The 24,873-nt window shown below is 40.6% G+C and overlaps 1 protein-coding gene across 1 annotated transcript in view; it reads left to right on the top strand.

Annotated features, from left to right (window-relative positions):
• The window catches only part of ACVR1 (activin A receptor type 1), a 30,939-nt gene extending 7,255 nt beyond the window's left edge, over window positions 1-23,684 (top strand). Inside the window, exons 2-10 of the mRNA XM_053470757.1 lie at window positions 10,912-10,987; window positions 12,411-12,668; window positions 13,703-13,920; window positions 14,342-14,441; window positions 16,717-16,863; window positions 17,667-17,942; window positions 19,215-19,412; window positions 21,851-21,981; window positions 22,362-23,684. Coding sequence (XP_053326732.1) covers window positions 10,921-10,987; window positions 12,411-12,668; window positions 13,703-13,920; window positions 14,342-14,441; window positions 16,717-16,863; window positions 17,667-17,942; window positions 19,215-19,412; window positions 21,851-21,981; window positions 22,362-22,496 — 1,530 coding nt within the window. The 5' untranslated portion in view covers window positions 10,912-10,920 and the 3' untranslated portion in view covers window positions 22,497-23,684. The remainder of the gene's footprint in view (window positions 1-10,911; window positions 10,988-12,410; window positions 12,669-13,702; window positions 13,921-14,341; window positions 14,442-16,716; window positions 16,864-17,666; window positions 17,943-19,214; window positions 19,413-21,850; window positions 21,982-22,361) is intronic.
• Window positions 23,685-24,873: the final 1,189 nt, after the last annotated feature.

Genomic DNA, 24,873 nt, shown 5'->3' with positions numbered 1-24,873 from the left:
TGACTGTTAGGGATTAAATATTGGTCCATTATAGGCTTTAAAGGCTGTGTATATACATATTACCACTGTTGGTCTGTCCCATAATCTACTTTTGCCCTTTTAACCCCCAAACAGGCCCAGACCAGCCTTCTGGCACAAGGGGCAAAATGTTTTATTTTCGACGATACGGGGCTTCGTTTATGGGGCATCTGACATAAGCGCAGGTTGGTGCCACCCCATGGAGTCCGACGTCCACAAGTTTTTGGACATTGGATTTATTAAGCGCTGAATGTGCTGAAAAGCCGCACCTAAGGACCCCTGGGCAAAAATATGTGAGGGTTTCTGCTCTTCTGTTTCATGTTATAACTTCCTACTGTGCGTGTGTTATTAGGTACTTACAGAACCGCTGCCGCTATCTTCTCGTATAAAACACGGCACTTTAGCATTGCTTTTCTTTCTGCCTAGTGGGAATTCCAGGCCGGGTTTTAAATAAATCATACTTCTGTCCATATCGTTAACAATTTGAATTTCCATTCAGATTAAAAATGCATTGTTTACTGGAATCGAAGACTTCGTAAGGAGAACGGAGCCAAGTCTGTATGACTGCTAACATTAACGGGAAAATATAAATAAAGACGGTTAATGGCATTCATACGATATCAGTAACCAATAATGCGGTGGCATGTTCATCAAAATCAGGTTAGCAAAGATTAATGCCAACTGGGGACGACAATGGCACAGCGATCGCATTTAGCTATATGTTAAATAATTTGTGTGTATGTAATATGTATTATTAAGGTTGGTGGTCACTTAAAAATGTCCTTGTTTTTGGGAAAAAAAGCTAACTTTATCCAATAAAATAACATGAACTGGATCGAAATCCAGTGCAGACGGGGTTAATGTTGTAAAATTTTTAAAAGAATATCTTCATAGGCGTACAGAGGCCCTTTATCACTCCTGTGTTCCACCGGTACGTTGTGTTCGCTAATCCAAGTTTAAAAGGCTGGTCGATCCTTCGAAAACCCTTTTGCAATTTTGTTACAGCTAGAAATTTCCTTTTATTCCGTGGAAACCGCTAAGTGACCCCAAACCTTTAAACAGTAAATATAATAGTTTTATGTGCAGACAATTTATTTAAACGAGAAACCCAAAAACAAATCCAAACCCCAAGGAATTCACCCAACGCAGGTTCATGATCTCCTTCCACGACCACAAATACCTCCCTTCAACCGGCAGGTCCTAATGTTCCTTTACTGTGGCTGAAATATTGCATGTTTGAAGGGTTTCTAACGTGGCATCTAGAGTCCTGTCACCTAAGGATTTAGGTGAATCAATGAACTAGATGTTTAATTTCTGAGGAACCTCCGCCGCCTTGATTAGGAACTCTTGTTGGTGCAAATGAATCATCTCATACAAAACTGGTCCTTCAAAATCTAGTAGAACCTCACGTAAATCCAAAGATATCTTCCGGACACACAAACTACCAAACTTGACAAAGCTAATTTTAAACCACTATAGCTCAGAATAATGTTTTTCCATCTCGAGCTCTTTCTTATTCTAATTGTTGAATCGAACGACCCAACGAGTTCCTATTTTAAGTCCATCACAGCTGTTCTTGGGCATTTGAAGGGTTTATATTGAGAGCAGAAGCTGTTGAGGGTACCCAGCCATATATGTATGAATATATCACGCCAAATATATATTTTATCGTACCTTCGCCTGATAGACAGTACCACCGTCTTCCTAGATTTTTGCCTGGTTTATTTAAACGAGCAGCTGTGCGTTCATGAGCAATTATTATTTTGACTCTACTTCAAGTGAAAAGCATGAGAAAAACATGTTTTACGCTGAGTAATGGCTATTTCCATTGAACTGATTCCAGCTCCAGGGAAAGACGGGATTTATAGTGCATACTGATAATAGAACATTTCTTTGTTTCTTTATGAGAAATATTGCCTTCTATAGAAGCTTCACCGTTCACCCAAGAGTTAGACTTTTAAAGGTCCATTATCAAAGGTTAAAGTAACATTTTTTGATGAACTTGGTTAAATGTCCAATTACTTAGCGGTTCCTTAAATATGAACGTTTGTAAGTGCGTGTCTTCTCGGCCCAACAGTTATTAGAGATTTTATACATTCGTACCTTTTCCCAAATCTTATGTTTTTTTTACTTGTTTAGCATGCATGACAATCCACTTTTAAAAAGAAAAAACTTAATAGAACCAAGCTTGTGTTTCGATGTTTACCATTTTCTCAAGACCTTCATGATTCCTCCTCCTTGGCTGTATAAGAAGACTGAAGAGTAGTCCAGGATAGGAAACTGTATGTTAATTGCCTTGTAATAAAAAATTATTAATGTTTCTGCTTAAAAATAACTGTAATGGGTCATATAATGGAATATTTTAATCAGTTGCTGGCAAAGGCTACATAATCATTCACTGATTGGGATTGACTGTTATATTAGATTGGTACAATTTTTTTATTTTTTATTTTTTTTATTACAATGTACAGCAAATATGTCAGGAATTGTTTGTCTAATTTGATTCCTGCACCAGTTATACAATAAATGTTTGACTCGAAACACAGTTTGGTTATCGACCCATCTAGCCTGTCTTTTTAGGGAAAAAGACTTGCTTAAATCGTTCCTTGGTCTTGTCTTAGATTCAGGGTAGTTTGTCTATCCCTTGCAGGTTTACATTTCCCCCCTGTATTAGCGTCTACCCCTTCTGCTAGGAGGCTGTTCCCTTTATCTACCTATGTAAATCACAACGTACGTGCCTATTGTGATGTGCCTGTGTTTTATCTTCATGCCATGTGATTCTAATAATAATAATATTACACGGCTTATAAACCCACTGATCATGGAAATGCAGCGTTTCTTTCCTCCTTTTGATGGGTGTTATGTCGCATGCATGAGTCATGAAAATCATTACACATAATGGGTTTAGGCCTGTTAGCCGTACGTGAAACAGTCATAAAAAGGACAAGGCGGAACATGCCTTCGCGCTCGTCTTATTGCATAATCCTGTTTGATCTTTAGAAATTACATTTAGCTGGTCTTCTGTCTCTTCACCTGCGTTCATTTACTGCGATTGTGAATCATACAATGCTAAAATCACCACTTCTGTCAGCTGATTCTTTAGTATCTACAAAACACTTTTCATTACTGGAAATCCTGTATAAACACTTAATTAAATGAAAAAAAAGTATGTAAATAATTACTCATCCTAATGCTGTGTTTATTCCACAATTGTCAACCTAGGATTCACTTAAAGGGACACTCCAGCCATCGTATGCATTTTAATGTATATATAATAGCTATGCGGCCCCTTTTAGATTTTCATGTTGTCTATTTTGCCGATGCGCGGGGCGTTCTGCAGGGTCCCCCTCCTATGTAATTGCCGCTTTCATCAACCCGCGGCTAAGTGCCATGTGCGAGATCCCAGTGCCGTTGATTTCAATGGATGAACTTTCCTGCCACTGATTGGCTTCTTCAAGCAGCCAATCAGTGGCAAGAAGAGTTGGATCATGGAGAAGGAGGGCAGCTGCTGTGTCAGTGTCTCTTTTCACGGGGTGTTGGGGCGTTTTCTGTCCAGTAGAATACACCATTTAAGACCGCTTTCCTTTACACAACTTTTTATTTAATGTACCTAATGAGATCGCTAAACTCAAAGCATATTTGACCTGCAAACATGACTTTGGGACCAATTTAAAAGGACATTGAGTGCTCTGTTTTGCTGACCGATGTACAAGTCAAAAGATAACCTTTTTTACTGCTAAATGCTGCTGGTATACAGCCTTCTATAAAAAAGTTTTTTTTAATCTTAAAATTAATCTTTTGAGCTTGGGAGATTTTATACAAATCTCATGAAAAGATTCTCAGGGCCACGCTGTCTGCAGCCGACTCATTCATATTCTATTTTTTTTTTTTTTTTTTTTTTATAAAAATATACTGATAATAGAAAGTCTCTGGTTTTAGGGAAAAACATTGTTTTCTGCCAAAGCTAATGTGGAGCTTATGGGTTCCTCTTGCACTTTATCCAAGAGCTAGACCTTTCAAGGTAATTGCTGGGTGATTAAGACTGAGTCATTCTGTTGTTTTGTCACAGGCAGTATACTAAGCAGTCGGGCCGTTTGTCTAGTAAATTAGGCCAATGGCGAATGTACAGCTTCTTAAGAACATTATATTCTGTTTTTGGAAACTTCTTTTCAGTCTGATACTAGTGATGAGACAAAATGGTGGGAGTGTCCCTTTAATCACCATAGCAACCCGCAGAATGGTTCAGTCGTCAGAAACATTTTAGAAGTTGCCATGGTGATGAGAGAACACTTAAAACTTGACTTAAAAACCAAATTTGATTATATGCTTGATGTGTTGCATGCGCTTTCCCCTTCTCCTGTTCAGTAAGTTATTGAGTATTAAAGGGACACTCCTGCCACCGTACAGACTTTAATGCGCATGAGAGTGGAGATGTCCCTTTAAAGAATCCCCCCCCCCATGTGGGTTTTTCCTCCCCTCGGGTATTTTCCATGCAGGCGAACACATCTCCAGGCATGTGATATACTTAGCCAATCCCCTCCAGCACTGGCTCTGCGGACACCGCCAAGACCTTTTTAGCGGGAGCGCTTTTATCGGCCAATCGGTTATAAGCATTGTCCAATCTAGAAGCAGGCGGGTAGCTGCTGCTTCTGACTCATGAAAGGCCCCGCCCCCCCTCATTTTTAAGGAATTTATATATATTGTGAGGATCTGTCTTTAAGACACTGTGGGGCATTATTTACGGTTCCATGCAGAATTCGGGCGTGTGAAGCCCCCAGCCTCCTTTCATGTGCAGATGTTTAAAGCAGATGCTAAATCACAAATTCATCATGACCCTTCCTGTTAAATTAGCAGCAACAGTCTCTCCGAAAATATTTCCGCCTATAAATAGCGACGTCTACTAATTTAGATTTGACTATATCTCTTGTTGTGTGTCTGCGGATTGGGAAATAGCACAACACGTCGCTAGCCTCTAGGAAATGGCTTTAGCGACGGTGCGGGTGTGAAGCGTGATTAGACATCTTACAATTATGAGTTAAACAGGCGCTGACAAAACAGGGCAATGCCCCGTTCTTAAATCCCTTTGAATTACCTTGTTCGGAGTGCCTTTCTGTGTGTTTTTTTGTAGGGCACACCTCGTTTCTGGCTGAAAACTAATGTAGATCCTGTACGCCAGGGGTGTCCAACCTGTAGCCCTCCAGGTGCTGCAGTACTACATCTCCCATACTCCTCAGCCAGCCCCTTAGCTGACAGCATTATGGGAGATGTAGTCCTGCAGCAGCTAGAGGGGTGCCGGTTGGACACCCCTGCTGTATGTAGAGGTGACTGTTGCTTATAAGCGGATTACTCCGCTTTTTACTCAAGTCTAGGTTGCCCTATTTGGGTGATCAGGCTCCTCAGCGTTCCCATTTGTATTATAGAGGGCTGTACTGGCTGAATTAAACCTTGTGCTGCAGGATAGTTAGAGGGTGCTGCAGGATAGTGTTGTGTGCTATTTTGGAACGGTTATATCGATAATTCAGAATGTTCCGTTTTTTTTTTTTGATTGAAGAAATATGCCCGTCTCAGATACTTCACCGTAACAAATGCCTGAGTTTATTGGTGGTGGTTGTGAAATGGCTCAGGTTCTGACGCTTTTACCCCTTTTGATGGTCCGTAGTAGTGAAGAAATGATGTGCAATGTTTTAAAATGCCTTTGATATTCTTTTACTGTCTTAACATTTTGTTACTGTATTTATTTTATTATTCCATATGTTTCAATAAAAACAGCTTGCAGGCCTTCCCCATGGGGTGCCTCCGTAACAGACGTGAAGAGCGTTGCTTGATGGCATTCTGTCTAGCCCATATGTAAATTAGTTCTGCCTCCGCCTAACATTTAATTTGCATTTAGGGCCGACAGGATGCCATCACTGAGGCAGTGGTATGACCCAGCTGGTGCTACCGAAAGTGCAATTATTATCCCTGTGTGCTAAAATCTAGCACGTTAATTTCAAGTCCCCCAGTTCATATAATTTTTTTTCAGGATGCTATTCTATATCGTTACGATATTATTCCAGACGGCGAGTTTTCTTTTGAAGCGCTACTTGACCTCTTTGTATTATTTTGCGAGCAGTTAATTGGAGCAGCTGTCGCTGCCACTTGCCTTTGCCTACTTTTAGTGTAAAATGCCATTGTCCCCTTAGGAGGTGAGTGTAACGTTGGCAATGCTTTTGTGGCCGCCTTGTGACACAGGTGCTATTCTGATATTTTGTTGGTGAGAAGAGTGTTGCGTTATCTGTGGCATATCGCTTTATGAATAGTCTGGGGATAATTTTAGCTAAAAACCTGCTGGCTTTTTTTTTTCTCCCTTTTGTGTACTCAAAATAACAGAAGAATGAGTCAAACCTCCTTTGTACTTTTTGTACATTTAAATTTAACCCATTGTGTGAAGTTCTGATTGCCTATGCTCAAATATCACATTCAAAACCGACTTCTAACTCCTTAATAAATTGTATGCGGCTAAACATTAGATTGAATAACGGTCTGTATGACCCGGCTACCCCATTTTTTAAATCCAAGATGTTTGTCGGGCACGTGTGCCTGATACCCCATTGGAATTTGCACTGCTTTCACAGGGCTTCCGGCTTAGAACCTTCAATCATTGGGCGCTCTGTCCCTTTAAAGCCTGGGGATTGCCCCGCCTCTCTATATAATTAGCCACACCCACTGGAGGGAGGAAGCTGCAGGCAGATCGTACCCAGGTATGCTCATTGCCCTTAGGGTATCGGTTTGGCTGTAACATGCTTGGAGAGGGGGACAGGGTTGCATAATATTAGATTTTTTTTTTTTTTGTAGAATAAAGTGCCCCCACCCCTAAATCTGTATCTACAGCTCTCCTCCTTAGAATGTTTGGAAATCCCCCCCCCCCATTAAGTAAGATGAATTAGGAAGCTTATTCAGCATCCATAACCCAGACAAGTCCGAATCTGCGGCTGCTTGTGTCTACGGTCGACTGATAACATCGAAACATCCGAAAACAATAGCCTTGCATGTAATCCTCGTGCAGCGACGCTGCTGTGGGAGTTGGTCGTAATGCATTCTAATGCAGGGTGTAACTTGCTGGATAGAAAGGAAGATTCTGTGTTAAACCGCAAATATGTCTCATTCCTTCAGGTGTGAAAACTCTAGCCTTATTTATTCAGTTTTTTTTTTTTTGCTTTGTAAACCCCCCCCCCAATTGCAACCCCTGCAGGGCCATTTTACTTGCAGAAGGAAATATTTAATCTGAAAAAAAGAAGAGTGCATAGATGTCACGTGGAGATCATTTTTACAGAAGATCACACGGGCTGTGCACATCACATAATTGCTTAAAGGGACACTCCAGCCATTGTATTCAATTAAATGTGAAAAAAAATCTTTTCTGCAGATTCCCCATATGTATTTGCCTCTTTAGCCCCTCATACCGCCGCCGCACCCATGTGGTATCCTCGCCAGCAATTGTTTCAGGGGTCCCGCTTGCACAGACAGCGATCCTGGGGATTGACATGGGAGCGTTTTCCTGCCACTGATTGACTGCTGTGCCTGTCCCTTTAATTGTCTCTATTTGTATACTCAAATGGACAGCTGTGTGGTGTTATTTCTGAATGCCAACGAAAATGCTCTTGGGTCAATATGGACGTAGCCCCAAAGTCATAAGATCTGTCACCTTTGGTTCCTAGCCCATGGGTTACTAGTGTGTTGTGTGTACAGCCGAGTGCGAACTGCGTGCGTCGGAGCGCCCCACCTTCACACAGCTGTTTCAATCTCTTTAGATCTCCTCGGTGCATCTCGCCAAGGATTTGGTGTGTTTATCAAAACAGTTTCTAAGCTCAGAAGGAGGTTGAACAAATGCACCTATTTATTATTAGTTTTATTATTATTTTTTGCGTTCTTAAACGCTTGCATATGCCCCAAGCAGCCGGTTGGAAAGGTAACATGCAGACATCAAGGGCTGGAATGTTGTATTTGTCTATAAAAATGATTTTCGAAGGTTTTTTTTTTTTTTTTTTTGTTACTTCCTTGAATTACAGCGTCTGTAGAAAATGGAATGCGTCTGCAGATGTAGACATCACTCGCATCTTTTGGGAGGATGCCAGCGATCTAAACCGCCGGTGTCTGCCTATAATAGCAGAGCTGGAGCGAATAATTGATCTATATTTTCTTCTTTAATTCTCTGGTGCAGCACAAAACACGGCTCTCGCCAGACGACTGAGCAATCCATTGTACGTGCAAAAGCCCCCCCCCCCCGGCTCAGGGTAATAAGGAGTGAAAGAGCCCTTCTCTTATTGCCTGCCTGCCCCCACCCGTATTGCTTATAGTACTAGTGCAATCAGTTACCCTTTTGTGTCCCATAAATCCTACTCTTAAAGTGGTGGTTTCTACAGCAAACTGTTGCGTTTTTTTTTTCTTGTATAGGGTGGTCTGCAAGGTCAGTAATAAGGAAATGCTTTTAGATGTATTGATCTAAGAGATGACAGAGTCTTGAGTTGAGAGAACTTACGGAAAGAGAACACAGGTCTCTTCTTTGGATGAAAATGAAGATAATTCATAAATTCCTTTTCAAATCTCATGGCGTATAACAATTTTGGCATAATCTTTCTAACGCCAGTATAAAATTTTCTACAAACAATGCAAAAAAAAAAAAAATAAAAAAAAAGAAGAAATCAAGATCGTTAGAATTAGTTCCGTTCTTTAAACCTTCTGCAAACTTTATGGCTAATTTTGTACATTTTTACTTGGCGTTTGGCCCCTCCACCCCTTTTGGGAGAATTAGCATCATCACCACAATAGAGCAAGACAAGTGCTACATAACTTTTAAGCGCCTCTGATAGTGTGTGTGTGTGTTTTTTTTTTTTTTTTTTTATTTATTTATTTTTGGATCGCACAGAGTAAATTTGTAATTACGGGAGTCATTTTCCATACATGCGATTCAACAGGTTCCAACTCATTCTTTTAGGTGGAGAAAGGCTCCGACTGGTTTTCTACTTTTTTTTTTTTTCGTGTTAAAAACAAAACATAAAACTGATGTGTAATATGATATGAAATTAGCCAGTTTATTTCTTTTGGGAATCTGTCAGACAAAAAGCTTACCTGGGAACTTCTGGGCTTCGGCTACCCGGAGCCTACGCTTGCGGGAAGCGGCCAGGACTGCTTGCTGACATCGGTGGGCGGTCCTGCTGACATCACAGGAAACGGATCGGTCACCTCTTGCCCCGCTGGGTGCCCTCATTCCAATCTCATCTTTCCTGTTCCATCACAATCCCTGGTGCTGATACTTCGGCCTACCGCGTGTGAATGTGAGGAGTTCGTTGCCACGGTAACAACACTTCATACAGTCCATACGCTCAAGGGTCTTAAAAAAAAAAATACCAATAAAGTTTCTTTGAGGGACATAACTATCAGTCCGGCAAGGCCTCGCGTATTCGACGTACTCGGCACGTTGCTATGCGCTTCTCCCAGGAACGCCCCGCCACGATTCCCAAGCGTTTCACCTCACTGCAGCCAATCGCCATCCAAGAAGCGACTTAAAATCTGCAAAAATATTTAAAAATAGCTATTATGAGGTTACACAGCTTTCATGTACACTTGCCCACCAGTGGGAACTTTTGGAGAGAAGATGGTAAACTATAAGGAGCGTTGAAACGTTAAATTTCATGGCAAATAAGACCCATTCGGCCCGTCTAGTCCGTCTTTCTCCTGATCAGTCCCTGTCTTAAAACAAAAAATGTTAAATATTTAGCGAAATTGCTTAAAAGAATACTTTGAGGTATATTGATGCTGGCGAAAGGTAAATACGTCGTCGATGGAATTTGCAGTATGTCTGAAAGCCAAACATTTCTGTAACTGAAGAAGCCGGCCATCCCGAGAGGATCCCTTTTATACGATGCAGGCGAGGGATGTTATGTTTCTGTCTGTCGAGCGCGTCTCGCTGCCGTGGATTAAGTACAGCCTGGGTATGTCATCCTGCTTGGAACCGGGGTCTGTCTGCCACACGGAAAAGAAAGCCTTTGTAAAATGTGCCAACTTCTATACAAAGAAAACCACGAACAATCCGTTCATTATTCTGTCTGACCAGGTTAGCTACTTCCTGAACAGGCAATTAAGACAAAAAAAATGTAATCCGCTTTTTACCTGCGGCAAAGAAATTGGCTTATTTTTTTAAAAAAATATATATATATTCATTTTATATTTTGTATCATGAGATATAAAACCAGAATCTCCATTTTGCGGCAGCCAGCAAGTGTTTCTTATTAAGTTGTCGGTGGGCGAACATGCTGCCCTGCGGCTCGGTTACTGAACAGGAACGATATGGTGGTCCACACGGAAATAAACGCTCTTTAAAGGGATAGTGTAGTGTTTCCAAAAGCCTCCCCAAAAAAGAATGCAAAGTAATGTACTTTAATAAAAATAATAAAACAGTACTTAAGTGCGAAGCTTGAGCTGCTGCGCTGCAGCTCCAACCAGTGGCGTGAAAAAGCTCCCATTGAATTTAATGGGAGTGCTTTCTGTGCATGCGCATGAAGATGAGGTTATGCATTTGTAAAGGGGGGGGGGCCCTCTCGGCTATTATGTGCATTAAGTCACTGGAGTGTCCCTGTAATGTTTAAATATATGTATAAATGATACATTTTAAACTTGTTTTGTAATCTATCACGGTGTTGTGTAAAAGTTTATTTTGTTGCTGAGTTTTAAGTGTTCTCATCACCATAGCAACCAGTAAAATGTTCCTGCCGGTTGAACTGATTGGTTACTATAGCGACAAGACTACTTTTCAAAGTTTGCATCAAAATGCCTTTCTATACAATAATAAACAAATTATGCTGAAGTTCGGGAATGATGGCAAATGTAACCATGTGATATCTTTTTTGTTTCCAGATCTGAGTGATGGTAGATGGTATTATGTTTCTTCCTGTGCTCATTATGGTGGCCTTTTCATCTCCCAGCATGGAAGGTAAGACGCTACGCATTAATTATGGGGGGCAAATAAAATCTGGTGGTCTTATTTCTCAGCTTGAGCATATATGTAAAGGTGACATTACTTCCCTAGCAGCTACAGACGTCTCGTCTCACACTAATACAACTTTAAAGCACTTTAGAGCGTCGATAATGGGACATGTGTAGGTGGCAGTATAAATGAACGGAACATTCATTTTGAAGGAACAATTGGGCTAAAAAAAGGCTAAAATTGATAGAGAGCGGCATACAGATCTAAAGACATACAGAGAACGTGAAAAATTCAGACACGAAGATAGAGACGCAGAAATTGGGGAGATAAAGACAGACGGGCAGTAAGGTTCCTACAGGGAGACAGAGTGATAGAAGAAGGGAGCCAAATGGACAGAGAAGTAACAGAGACGGCCAGCGAGTGACAGATGGATAACGAGGTATATACAGGGACTGAAGGAGACCGTGTACATGGAGAGAGGCTCTGTGACGGACAGATAGCTGGACACCGTTAAGGAGATACAGGTAGAGAGACGTCCAAACACACAGATCTGCGCGGGCAGAAACGAGACAGACGTACGTCACTGACACACAGACCCCGTAATTAACTGTAATATTAATCTTTAATGTGGGGCTGGGGCAGAGCAGCCCTTTCGTGGTAGACGAGAAGGGACAGCGAGCTGCATGGAAACGTAAAGAAAGGAGGTCCGGGGGTAATCTGGGGTAGTTGTGCTGCAGTTCCATTTACAGAGAGTAAGTCTTCATCACGTGACTCGGGGCCAGCACTGCTTAGTGCGAATCTTCAAAAGTTGTGACAAGATCTGCAAAATCATCCCTTATTATTAGTGAAATTATTATTAGAGAAGTAATTGTTTAATTAGTTTTAACAAAGCGAAAACCTGCACAGGTAAAAGGTTCACTTATAGATTTTTCACGGACTATACGGTGTTCGCTGTAAAGGCAGTGAGAGCGCTGCATACGGGTTATTTGTATATGCGTTTGGAAACTAGTCAGAACATCAGAAACATCCTCACACCCTTGTTAACGCTGTTTATTGCCAAGCTTGAATACTCATCGCTGCACTACGCCCGCGTTTCTCGGGGGCCGCTACCATAAAGCACTTCCAGGTACAAATGAATGTTTTGCAATGCAGAACTTTATGTAATGTTGGCACTTTATGCTGTACGATGTATGTAAAGCCTAACGTTTAATTACATCAGATCAGATTACAGGTATGTGGACGTGAACTTTTTTTATTGCTATAATTTATTTGTACCCTTTTTGTGTTTTTTTGGTGTTGCTGTTCCTCTGTTGGCAACATTGGCAAATATTAACAAAAACAAACAAACAAAAAAATACAATATAAAAAGTATAAACCTGATTTGTATTTTTATTTTTTATGATTTCTTTTTTATTTATTTTTTTTACAGACGACGACCTGAAGGTCAATGCCGGGAGATATAAATGCGTGTGTGAGGGCATGTCGTGTGGCAGCGGGGATCACTGTTACGGGCAGCAGTGTTTCTCTTCGCTCAGTATAAATGACGGCGTCAAGGTTTACCAAAAAGGATGCTTCCGAGTTTACGAACAAGGCAAAATGACGTGCAAAACCCCTCCGTCTCCGGACCAGGCTGTGGAGTGCTGCCAGGGGGACCTGTGCAACCTCAACATCACCGCGTACTTACCAAGTAAGAGTGGTGCCTGATTCCCATCCTTGTGTCGCCAGTGGCTAAGATGTTCTCTGTTCATCAACGCATTCAGTAGATATTTAGACCCATCTGCTGACAACTCTTCATTCCCAAAAAATTCCAAATTATTGGCGTAGACTCCAGATTTCACCTTTTTAATAGGAAGAGCCATGGAAAGTTTTCTATGAGTAATAACTTACATTACTGTATAAGTTTAAATTTAGCCTTGACTAAATGAGTCTTGTTTCATTTTGTTCCAATAAACGTCCTTTATCTGCAGTGATGGAGGCCGCCATTGTTGTCAGTCGTGGGATTTAATGGGGTGACTTTCTCTGCTTAAACACCACACTGAGCCGATTGTTTATGACCATGCTAAAAAAAAGTTCCTCAATAGAATAGTTAGTGTGTCCAGCTGGGTGATTAACACTGAGACATTCTATTTACCGCAAGCAAGTATAAAAAGTCAAGGTGTTTAGTATATTGGTCAAGGTAGCAGAGCTAGAAATACGTGCATGTGTAACCACCACAGTGCGTACGTGGCATGTTCTTTAATAAGTAAATAATACGTTTAGGATAATAATGTAATTTCACGCGGGAACTTAACCTTGAATTACACGGATTTTAAAAATGCATGCGATGTGTAAATACATATGAAGGCTCGGCGTGCTGTGTGGGTGACGGGCGGCTGTACGACTGGCGTGCGTGCAATTTAGAGATGATTTTGTTAAACTGAGAAGTATTTTAAGGTAACGGCAGCTTTTGTTTGTATGATTGATAAAGATCCTCTGTGCAACTCCTTAAATACATTAAATACACGCTTGTGATTGTTCATGGGGTAAGAAATGTATGTATATACCATGGGGAAAGGTATCTCATGTTACGATTCCCTGCATGATTATCCCTCCCCGTTAACATATCTCTGACATTTTAAGGTGCAGACTTTTAGAATCCCGTAAATCGGGATTATTTTCATTTTTAATGTAAGTTTCTATAAAATACTCAACCCATTTTATTTTTTAATGTTTTTTTTTTAGGAAGGCCGCTACAAGAAGAAGCCTTGAACTATAACGTGCAAACGCTGGTTATCTTTGTGGTGGCTCCTCTGATCGTGCTCATAGTCTTTAGTGTGGTGGCCGTGCTTGTCTGCCGAAAAATTCAGCAGCGCCACATGGAACGGCTAAGTATGCGAGACGCGGAATACGGCACAATAGACGGACTCATTGCCTCCAATGTGGGCGACAGCACCCTTGCCGTAAGTCTTCCATGCGCCGGTCGCAGTTGCTGCGCTTGCAGCTTTTATTTGCTACAACAATATCGCTTAACAATGAAATACACAATGCTACGGGCATTATTGTGTTAAATTCTCATTGCCTTTGAAATCACGTCTGGCAAGAACTGATAATATTGGGCTTTCGAATCGTCTTGTCCCTTATTTTATTATGTTGTGAGCTTGCCTTATGTTTTGTTTTTACGTAGAGAGTATTTACTATAAGAAGCGCTGTGTAAATTGCTGGCGCTATGTAAATAAAAGATAACACAATATTTTATGATGCGTTCTTATATTTGTAATGAGCGTGTTCAGTGGAAAATGTAAAATTCTGCCACCTTGTGGAGTAGTTTGTGGTTCTTGTCTTCTCAAATTTCTTTTTTTTTTTTTTTTTTTTTATTTCTAGGATTTGTTGGACCATACGTGCACATCTGGAAGCGGTTCAGGGCTTCCATTCCTTGTGCAGAGGACAGTAGCGCGTCAAATTACCCTGGCAGAGTGTGTTGGTGAGTAGCTTTTGTCCCAATGCTGTAACCTACTTAAAGGGGAAATCCTATGGGGGGGGGGATTGACTTGAACATAACCCCCAGCGCTGTATACAGTGATGTAGGTCGGTATTGACAAAAACCTGGTTTTCTCATTTTGTCCAATAAATTTATCTGCAGACTTGGAGGCTGCCATTGTTGGTCATGTGATACTTTGGGTGATGTTCCCTGCTCAAACGTTACACCGAGCTGATACTTTATGGCAATGCTAATGAAGTCCGTTCCTCCATAGATTTTCATTAGTAAGTGTCCAGCTGGGTGATTAAGACCGAGCCATTGTGTTCCACGGGCGGTATGATAAGGAGTCGAGGTGTTTGTCTAGTAGATTGGGGCTCAGAGCGGGAACTCGTACAAACGGCTGATATGCAGCTGCCGGAAAACATTATACAAAAGCTAGAACTGCTTTAAAAAAAGAAAATGGAGCAATATTAAAAAGGGGGGGAAAGCAAGCGCTGAAAAGAGACAAGTCAGAACGAAGTAGCTGTCGGTTGCCATGGGGGATTAGCCCAGACCCCTAAAAAAGGAAAGCGAAGTTCCCTTTCTCCTCTCCTCTGCAGTGCGCTATTTCATCGCTCTCTTCTTCCCCTCGTCCTCCCGCATTTTGTAAAATGATATTCACCTCCATGCCGCAGGGCATATCCGGTTTGCTTATAATCCTCGGCGCGCGATATTCTAGGAATGTGTATCCGCAATTGTCTGCGTATCCATGTCTTTTCCAAGCTTCTTCAAAACAACACTTTTTGACAAATAAGTTCCTTCTCCTTTTTTTTTTTTTTTTTTTCACTTTTTTAATTACTGAGCAGTTTGGAAGATATTTATATAGCATCGCACCCCACGCAGAAGTCATTCTTGTAGTTCCCTTTGGTGGGGAAAAATTGATAATCCTGCACAAAAAATGGAGCTTATTAGGAAGAGGCTAGGTCTTTACTGGCAAATACTGGGGGATAAACAGTCCTTTACCCCACCGTGTAGATCAGAACATGATAAAATGTTTAGTACGTATATACACTTACTGTATACATTTATTTATTTAATGAGTTAACTAGTGGATCAAAACGGATTTAACTATATCATATGAACATACCTGGGAACTTCTTCTCTCCGGTTAGTCGGAGCCTTCCCTTGCTGGACGCGGCCAGGACTGCCTGCTGCCATTGGGGGGTGGGGGGGGACACCCCCCCATTTAAAGGGCAAATGGGCGTGGAGCGGGGAGTGGCAAGACCCGACTCCAGTGACCCGGAGGATTCGGGTGTTGACCCGGAGAGTTCCCATCTCTGAATATGGAAGCGTCTTATGAGAATGACGCAGTTGGGCCTACGATATGCACGCATAAGCCTGTGAGATGTTACATTCCGCCTAAAATTTGCATTAAATTAATGAATAAACCTCCGCGTTTGTGGGCTTCATCACAGACACAGGCTGGAACCAGGGCAATAATGGTTCCTGATCACAGGGCCAAAAACTCAACTGAGCTTCCCTGCTTTTTATGTTCTCCTTCTGGCTTATAGAGGGGCAGTAATGTTTCGACCCATACAGTCGCAAGACGAGTTGGACACAAAAGGCATTGATTTCTTTGTGAAAGAAGCCTTGGGTAAAATAAAGTGTGTTTGATCATTTATAGCACTACCTGCGAGGGCTTTCCCATTGTGTAAAGCTCGAAACATGTTAATGAGTAACGTCTCGTGGAATTCTTGGCAGGGGTATTTAGGATTTCCCGACATGCAATGTTAATGTAAAATGCATTAGTCTTCAGTGCGTCTAAAGGTGGGGTTTCTTGCCAAGAGATTGGGTTTACAGTCCTGGAGCGCTATTAGCGGAGATTGTCTTTCAGCTGTTCATATTGGACTCCGAGCTATGTTTTTTTTTTTTTTTTTTTAATATATGTGTAGATATGTACTCCGTGATGCCGTGTAGTTGCTGGAGAAAAATTAAATAAGAAGTGTTTGGCTGTCAAGCTGGAGATCGAATAACACGTTCGAGTTTTTGTTTAAATCGTTTAAGAAGTTTTATTTGCGAAAGACCCCAAATGACAAGGTGCCTGTATTTGCCACTGAAAGGGTTAAGCGGCTTTAGTTCTATGGGAATTAAATCCCAAAAAGGGTTAAAGGAATCTGCAAAAAACCTAGAATCTTTTTTACATTTTTTTATCTTTTGGTTTTTGTGTTTTTTTTTTTTTTTTTTTTTTTTTTTAATTTGTTTTTGTTTTTTTTAATGTGTTTTTTGTTTGGTTTCCCAGGAAAAGGGCGCTACGGTGAAGTGTGGCGCGGCCTCTGGCAGGGGGAAAGTGTTGCGGTGAAGATCTTCTCATCCCGTGACGAAAAATCCTGGTTCCGAGAGACCGAGCTTTATAACACTGTGCTGCTGCGGCACGAAAATATTCTCGGTAAGCCAGCTGGGTTTCGGTAATGTTTTTTCTTTAGCTTCATAACCGTGTCTCCTGGATGTTTAGGCCACGATATCCGGAGATATCCCGACGCATTCTGCCGGTGGCCGCAGAAAGAGAAGACTATGTAGCTAAACGTCAGGAAATTCTTGGCCTGGGCTTTGAGAGCGTTGGTGAACGTTCCGTTTGGGACGGTGAGGATTTAATTAGCAGAGGCCTGTCCTGCGTTCTCACCAGATGGCTATAACTGAAGGGAATGTGAGACTGCTACATGTTTTAGAATCTGTTTAGTAGCAACTGCTGCTAATGGAAAACTACCAGACCTTGTCTGCGTATTCTGGCTCCGGCAAAAATCGGGAGGTTGTTGGATTACAACTCCTATCAGCCCCAGGCAGTCCCAGCCCAACCCATTTATAAAAAAAATAAAAATAAAAAAGTGTATTGACGGGTAGATTTTAGATGTTCACAACCTATTCTGAGTAGCTTTGTTGGGTTTAAGTATTAATTAACCCCTTAATGACAAAGCCCGTACATATACAGGCTCAAAATGCATTTTCAATGGGTTTAGGGACTGCCCATTGTCCTTAAGGGGTTAGTGAAAAAAAAAGCTCTAGAACTCACACTGTCCAAGAATATTCCTTGAATACAATATCCGACAGGATAAAGGAGCGCTAGTGTCACCCGATTTACTTACATATAGAACGTACCTTTTTGGTTCTTTAAAGCCGCTTCTTTAAAGTGTATGTGTCTTTATATTAATAGAGACTTTATGGTAATATTCGGTTGTTTCTGTTTTCTTTAAGGTTTTATTGGCTCCGATATGACTTCCAGAAACTCCAGCACCCAGCTGTGGCTGATCACTCACTACCACGAGATGGGGTCCCTCTACGACTACCTGCAGGTCACCACGCTGGACACAGTCAGCTGTCTGCGCATCGTCTTGTCCATAGCCAGCGGCCTGGCACATTTGCACGTGGAAATATTTGGTACTCAAGGAAAACCTGCCATTTCTCACCGAGATCTGAAAAGCAAGAACATCCTCGTCAAAAAGAACGGACAGTGTTGCATTGCAGATTTAGGTAAGAAATCTCGAGCCTGTCGGCAATCTTGTGGCTTTCTGTTCCTTCGGCATCTTTCTGTGTATGGGGGATGTGATTATCCCTCAACATTATGTACCTGGCGTTGGTAGACTTGTATATCCGAGATACCAAACCATAGCTCCTGGTAAGATTTTCTGTACCCGCTCTACATAGTCCCCCATTTAGTTCACCTTCTTGTATATTAAAGAATTAAACACGGAGTGGTACCATAACCTTTAATAAGGGTATATGGCTGAATTCCTATGTTTTTTGCTTTTCCTATTAGTACCACTAGGTGGCAGTATTTATTTTGCTATTTTTTCCATTCCGTGAAGGTCGTTTGATTGGAAGCGAGTGTTACGGCTCACTTTTACTGAATATGTGTTTGTTTCATGGACATAGAGATTTACATTTCTTGTGATTGTCTGTATCTGGCAGATTTATATAGTTGTCCCTTTAAGCAACTTTTGGTTTATTTCAGACGTGGAGCTTGAGCGTAACCCCAGGAATTCTTGTTTTACGCCCCTATCATTCTCAGCCAGCATTTGGTTTGTCATGTGACTACCCTTCCTCTGTCCTTTTGTAGCCCCAATGGGTTTTTTAGCTGTCGCGTTGCATTTTTGCTGATTTTCATTAACAAGGGCTTTATTCACTAAAGGGAGTGTTGACAAGAGACGTTTTCAGCTCTTTAATTATGCGTTCTCATCTTAGCTGGCCCTGTATAATGTATAGTTTGATTTCTTCACCATTTGCCTTGTGCTACAGAGCCCTTAATCAATAGCGAACAAAGTAGATCTCCCTTTAGTGAATAAACCCCAAAGATACGACAGATACATTATATTTCAATTTGTGCAACCAAGGCAGAGAGATCAGGATTTTTCTTATTCCCGACACCGACGATCGTACTTTTTTCTCATGTCTGCTGGACAGCAATTATTGAGTTCTTTGATGGATTTTAGTAGTCTCGGAATTCCTAGAATATTTATCCCTCTCTTTAAAGTTAAAAGCCTTGGTATAGAATCGCTCGTCAGACTGGTCTAGCTGGTAACTAATATAAGAAAGGGAAAGTAAATGTTGCGTGCCGTGGTTATCACCCGTGAGCCAGCAGGGGCACCAAATACCATGGAATCCGCATGCGGGTGCCTTTGAGTTCTGCGGGACGCGTCCGCCATCTTTCATTTTAACGACTCGTTATACCTGACCCTGCCTCACTGACCCCGGTTAAACCCGTGCCCACTTTGCTTAACCGCTGGATATTTGTTCCGTCTCTAGGTCTTGCTGTTATACATTCGCTTTCGACAAATCAGCTGGACGTCGGGAACAATCCTCGCGTAGGAACCAAACGCTACATGGCTCCCGAAGTTCTAGATGAGACGATACAAGTGGACTGTTTTGACTCTTACAAGAGAGTTGATATTTATGCTTTTGGTCTTGTCCTTTGGGAGGTGGCCAGGCGTATGGTTAGCAATGGTAAGTTTTATTTTATTTTGTTGACTAATCCTTCCCCCGACACTGGATTTCTTAGAACGGTTGGCTCGAGTTGTGGTTTTGTAATTTTATAAAATGCTCCCTGTATCTGTTTTCTGAAATGAACTGTCACCCAGTTTTACGGCTTGTGTTGCTATGTTGTCTTGTGTTTCCCTAGTGCTCTGTCTCTGCCAGCTTGTGGTGATAGAGGGTTAGGGCGTCTGCAAGGAGTGCGGCATTTAGTAGGTGAAAAATAACATTCCAAGTGGTCGCTGAGCTTCTAACCCTCTCGGTGCCGCGCATGCCTGCGGTACATGCTGGCGTACCTGAGAACTGTCTTAAATAAGCCCGAGACCCCGAACCACTTAACGTATTCTGCCGCAGCGACCGATGGGTTTTAAAAGCAGTCCTTAGTCAAAAAAGGTCAGTACTGACCTGGAGCGGCCAGGGTCTGGAAAAGAGTCTGAATCGTCGCCTATATTCAAGCAGGGATTTGGGGCTGAAATGCCAGCGTGAAAATTGGCACCTTAAACGGAAGTAGAATTAATTACGAGTCGTGGTCTCGAGATTGCTTCACCCTCGGAGGTCTCAGGTATTCATCCGTGTGATTGAGTACGGTGGGGAGATGTATAAATAGTTGTGCCATTTATAAGTGCCCTTGGCCTAATTTCTGCCACCTAGAATCGCTGGGTATTCTATATATTGCGTCTAGTGACTTATTCTCATGGCAGATAATGCTGGGGGCAGAGTTGGCGGCTGGAATGCTGTTATTCTGTGTGGTTTTTGGGGGGTTTAAGAGGTAAAGTATCAAATTGTTCAGGCTATGGAAACATTTTGTCCAGAAAATAAAAACGGTGGGGGTAGAATGCTTTCATGTGTCGGATGCATGCACAGAATTCATACAATCCTTTTATTCTTCAGAAAAAATTTTTTTTGTGACAAACTAGATGAATTAATGTGATTTAATATAAATTAATATTTATAAAGAACACCTAGAACAAAAAAAAGTCAAGTCACAAAATGTTTGGGAGCAGAATTATTATTTTTTTTTTTTCTGTAGCTAATTTTAGTTCCAATATAAAAATGGAGATATTTTATGATTATTGTTTCTCCATAAATATTGGTTTAACAGACGTACTGAGAAAAACCGTTTAAATAAGTGTCTTCCAGCTGACAGTATAGAACGTATAAACGTATAGCTAACGGCTTATCCCCCAGACATTTCATTCTCATTTGGACAAAGTTGAATCTGATTTCCAAATTCACAAAACTAAAGTTCATAGGGAATGAAAAGTAAGGGTCACTCTTATCTGGGCTATCTTCCTGAAATCGGATATCCAGCTACGCTTAGGGGTTCTGTAATATTAGACAAATCTTTCGTCCTTTTTTTTTCTCCCTGCCGCCCCAGACAAACACTTGTGTTCGTCAGCTTCCCTGTTGTCTTCTCCTCCTTTTTTCCCGGCTCTACCAGCGTTATCCTGGCCATTTACTTATACCTCTGCGATGGGGCGGAGCTTCCACGCACATAATCTTCCCTGATTGGAGAAATGAGGGAGAGGTTGTCCCAGAGGCCCCGCCCTGTTGCGGAAGTACAAGTAAGGCCCAGATATGCGGAGAAAAAGCATTTCCTTCCATTAAATCCAGTATTCTTTAAATTAAAAACGGGGGGGGGGTTATGTGTGGTCAATTTTGGTTGTTTATTGTATTGTCATTTTTTAATATACTCTTGCTGCTACAAGCCAGAATATAAAATGCACGCCGTTTTTTTTTTTCTTTTTCCCCCCAGTATTTTTTCTCCTTTTTTAAAAAATAAAAATAATAAAATAAAAAAAAAAAGCCCCCTTTTAAATAACGATAAACAAACTAACCTCACAAGTGAATGTTTCGTCACCCTAATTATTTTCTGATTGATAACGTTTCGGAACTTCTATAGTTCTCAAAGTACTTTTGTCTTAACGTTTTCCTGAGACGTTTTGGGGTTTATCGGAATACACGTAGTGTTTGCCCAAAGGGGCTTTTAAATTGTATTTTGTTGGTTAAATCGCTCCGCTGTGCGTAATCATAAACCCAATTCTATTTGTGTTTCTATTATTCTCCAGCTCTACAATCTTGCTGAGTGAAACTGACAGTAAAGCTTTATGGCAGCTGAAAACTGCCGTGCAAATAACCCTAGCGTTTTTGTTTGATGATTAGTTTATTAAATGGTTGGTTGGTGGATTATCTGCCAACATGAAGGATACGAGTGCTTGTTCATAAAGGGGGGTTTACTGTTGGACCTTGTTAGAACCCATGCCTGTCTATCTTTAAGCATCAGTCTTCCAATCCCCCCCCCCAGAAGGAGAGAAGTTATTTTTTTTGTGTCCTCGTTACAGGTTAATGTACATATTTCTTTATAACTTAAGTCTCGGACAGTAATAACCCAAATTGTCTTGATTCTTTAGGAATTGTTGAGGACTACAAACCTCCATTTTATGATGTTGTACCCAATGACCCAAGCTTTGAAGATATGAAGAAAGTTGTCTGCGTGGATCAACAGAGGCCAAACATTCCGAACAGATGGTTTTCAGACCCAGTAAGTTATATAACGTTATTCTCTGTCCACTTTTATTCTCCGTATTAAGGTAACATTGTCGTGCCGCAATGGTCTATTGCGTTTTTCCAATAATGGACTAGTTAATGTAAAAACATAAACTGTGATACAAAAGAAAGCACTGATAGGGTGTTGCCATAGAAACAGGGCTTTTTAAAACTCTTAATAAATTTAGTGTTTTAACAGATGCAAATGGTTTCATAAACTGTTTCTGTGGTTTTAATATAAAGAATGTTAAAATGTATAATTGGCTGTAAGGATATAAAGTAACGGATGAGCAAAAGACATGTTTTAGAATTGTTTTTTCTTTTCTTTTCTCCTACAACCTGCTCCACGTTACTAAAATGCATTTTATTTTTCAGACCTTAACGTCCCTCGCAAAATTAATGAAGGAATGCTGGTATCAAAACCCTTCTGCAAGACTCACAGCCTTACGCATCAAAAAGACTTTAACCAAAATTGACAATTCTTTAGATAAACTGAAATCGGACTGTTAATGATTTTATCGACACTGCCATGGTATCTGTGCATCGTTTGTACAAAAGATTTTTTTTTAAAAAAAATCACCAAAAAATATATACAAGTGCTTGCCTGCCGAGGTGTAGACTTTTTATTGCAAATGGTTTCTTTTAGGGGGGGGAAAAAAAACCTTTTTAAATACTTTAACCCGCCTGTTTGAAGACAATCTTGCTATGGAATGTTGGCCAATGAAAGTACCGGTCTTTTGATCAGACCTGCTTCCAAATAGAACGTCGGGATACTTGCAAAGATTTGCATCTGAAGGAGATATTTCAGGACAGATCTGGGCATTAAAAGATGGAGGAACAATAAACATTCTCATTGTAATCCTTGCTACCCCTAAGGAAAAATTAAAAAAACAAACAAACAAAAAAAAAAAAACATGGACCCGGTGGATTTTATCAGCAATATTGTGTGTGCTTCTCCGTTCTATTGCACTAAAAGTCCTTTGCATTCCTTACTTGCACTGTTACTGTCCATTTTAATGACAGATGCCAAATATATGGTTGGCCGTGTATGAGTTTTTATTTTTTATTTTTATTTCACCGATTGTCTATACGTGGAGTGGACAAAAAAAAAAAAACAAATAACAAAAGCGAGCGCCTGAAATAACGGCGTCAGCTGCATTATACAGGAGTTCCGATGTTTACAATAATGCAGAATGCTAGAAATTTTCATGTATATACAAAACCTTAAAATTATTTATTAGTGCACTTAAAGGTTTTTAATGTAAACTGAATGGTGCGAAACGCAACAGCTATTTTTTTTGATTGTTTTTTTTGTTTTGTTTATTTTACATGACTAACCTTTTGTATTGCATATGAAACTGATTATTCTTTGTGTCCGATCACAACCCGATGTTACTTTCCCCCTCTTCGTACTGAGAAGTGTGCGCTGTCTTTTATCAGTCTCGGTTAAAAACACTACGCGTCATTATGCTGTCACTTAATCACTTTTGCAGCTAGTATTTTACTGACATAGGAATTAACATGTAAGGGTGTCTGTAGACTTTTAGGAACTGGATATTCTATGGGGAGGGAGATGCATTTCTTTTAAGCTATATAATATGTGCATTGTAAACTCTGCCAGAAAATAACTATTTTGTTTTAATCGACCTTTTGTATTTAGTAGTTATTTGTATAAATTAAATAGAATGTTTTGAAGTCCGTAAAGTTTTTTTTCTTTTTTTTTTTAACCGGTAATTGGAGGGATAAAGGGACACAATTTCCTGGAAATCTTGCGTTTTTTTAATTTTAATGCCATTTTTAATCTAATCTTGGAACGCAGGCAGGGTAGATAAATTAAACAAAATAAAAAAAACCTTAGAAGTTATTAACTGAACCATTTTCATCCTTGAGTGAATAATCTTTTTAGTTGTATGCTTGATAATTGTGTTATGGTTCTGCCTCTTCAGAGCTTTTCCACCACGTTTTCAAGACTATTTTGTCTTACTCGGTCATACTCGTCATACTCGGTTTAAACAAAACCTTTTGGATGTTTTCTCTTCATTTGAGCGATCATGACCTAAACACAATCAGAATTGTAAAGAGATTTATGATTTTATGATAACTGACTATGGTGTAATTTCATGCTATTCATTTCCATACAATTTAAGATCAGCTCTGTTTAAGTAGGTTACTGTAACGAGTATCCTTTATTGCAAATGGGTCGAAAGCCCAAACATTTGTTAAAAATGTAGCTCGATACCACAAATGCTTTACTGTAAAGTGGGCCTTTTTTTTGAGGGGGGTGGGCAATAAAACAAACAAAACTTGTCTTATTTGCCATTTTTATTAAAACTGTTTAGTGATTCAAGGCAGGCGTTGCCAGCAGGTAGATGTTGGATATTGATGCTAATCAACAGCTCGTACCCAGATATCATTTATATGTCCAAAGCCAAGTTGAGGACCATGGGAATGCCGTTCAGTTAAAGACTTTCTTTGGACTTGCGGTATATAAACGGATTAACCTGCAAGGAGCGCTGAAACAGAATTTGATGGTAGGTAAGACCCCATCTAATCTGTTCAATCTTCCTGGTGTAAAGCCTCAAACCTTTATCGGTCCTCTGGAACGTTTGATGGACTTTATACAAGAGATGAGATTGCATTAAAATTCTGACTCTCAAGACTTTTCTGTTTGCTCGACCAGAGGAGTAGGAGAATTCCAAGCATTATCTGTTCTGGAAACCTTTTTCTTTTTGTTCGTCCGGAGTTGTGTCTTTGTAGCTGGACTTTGTTCCAGCAGTCTGATTGGACTTTTATGAGAGAAAAAAAAAGTTCTACCAGTCTCTTGATGTAAAGAGAATTCTATAAACTCACCTAGCTTGAACCCAACCTGGATGGATACATCTTAGGT

Source organism: Spea bombifrons, chromosome 7 (assembly GCF_027358695.1).
Source record: "Spea bombifrons isolate aSpeBom1 chromosome 7, aSpeBom1.2.pri, whole genome shotgun sequence".
NCBI classification, from domain to species: domain Eukaryota; kingdom Metazoa; phylum Chordata; class Amphibia; order Anura; family Pelobatidae; genus Spea; species Spea bombifrons.
This window is presented reverse-complemented; position numbering and strand designations above follow the sequence as displayed.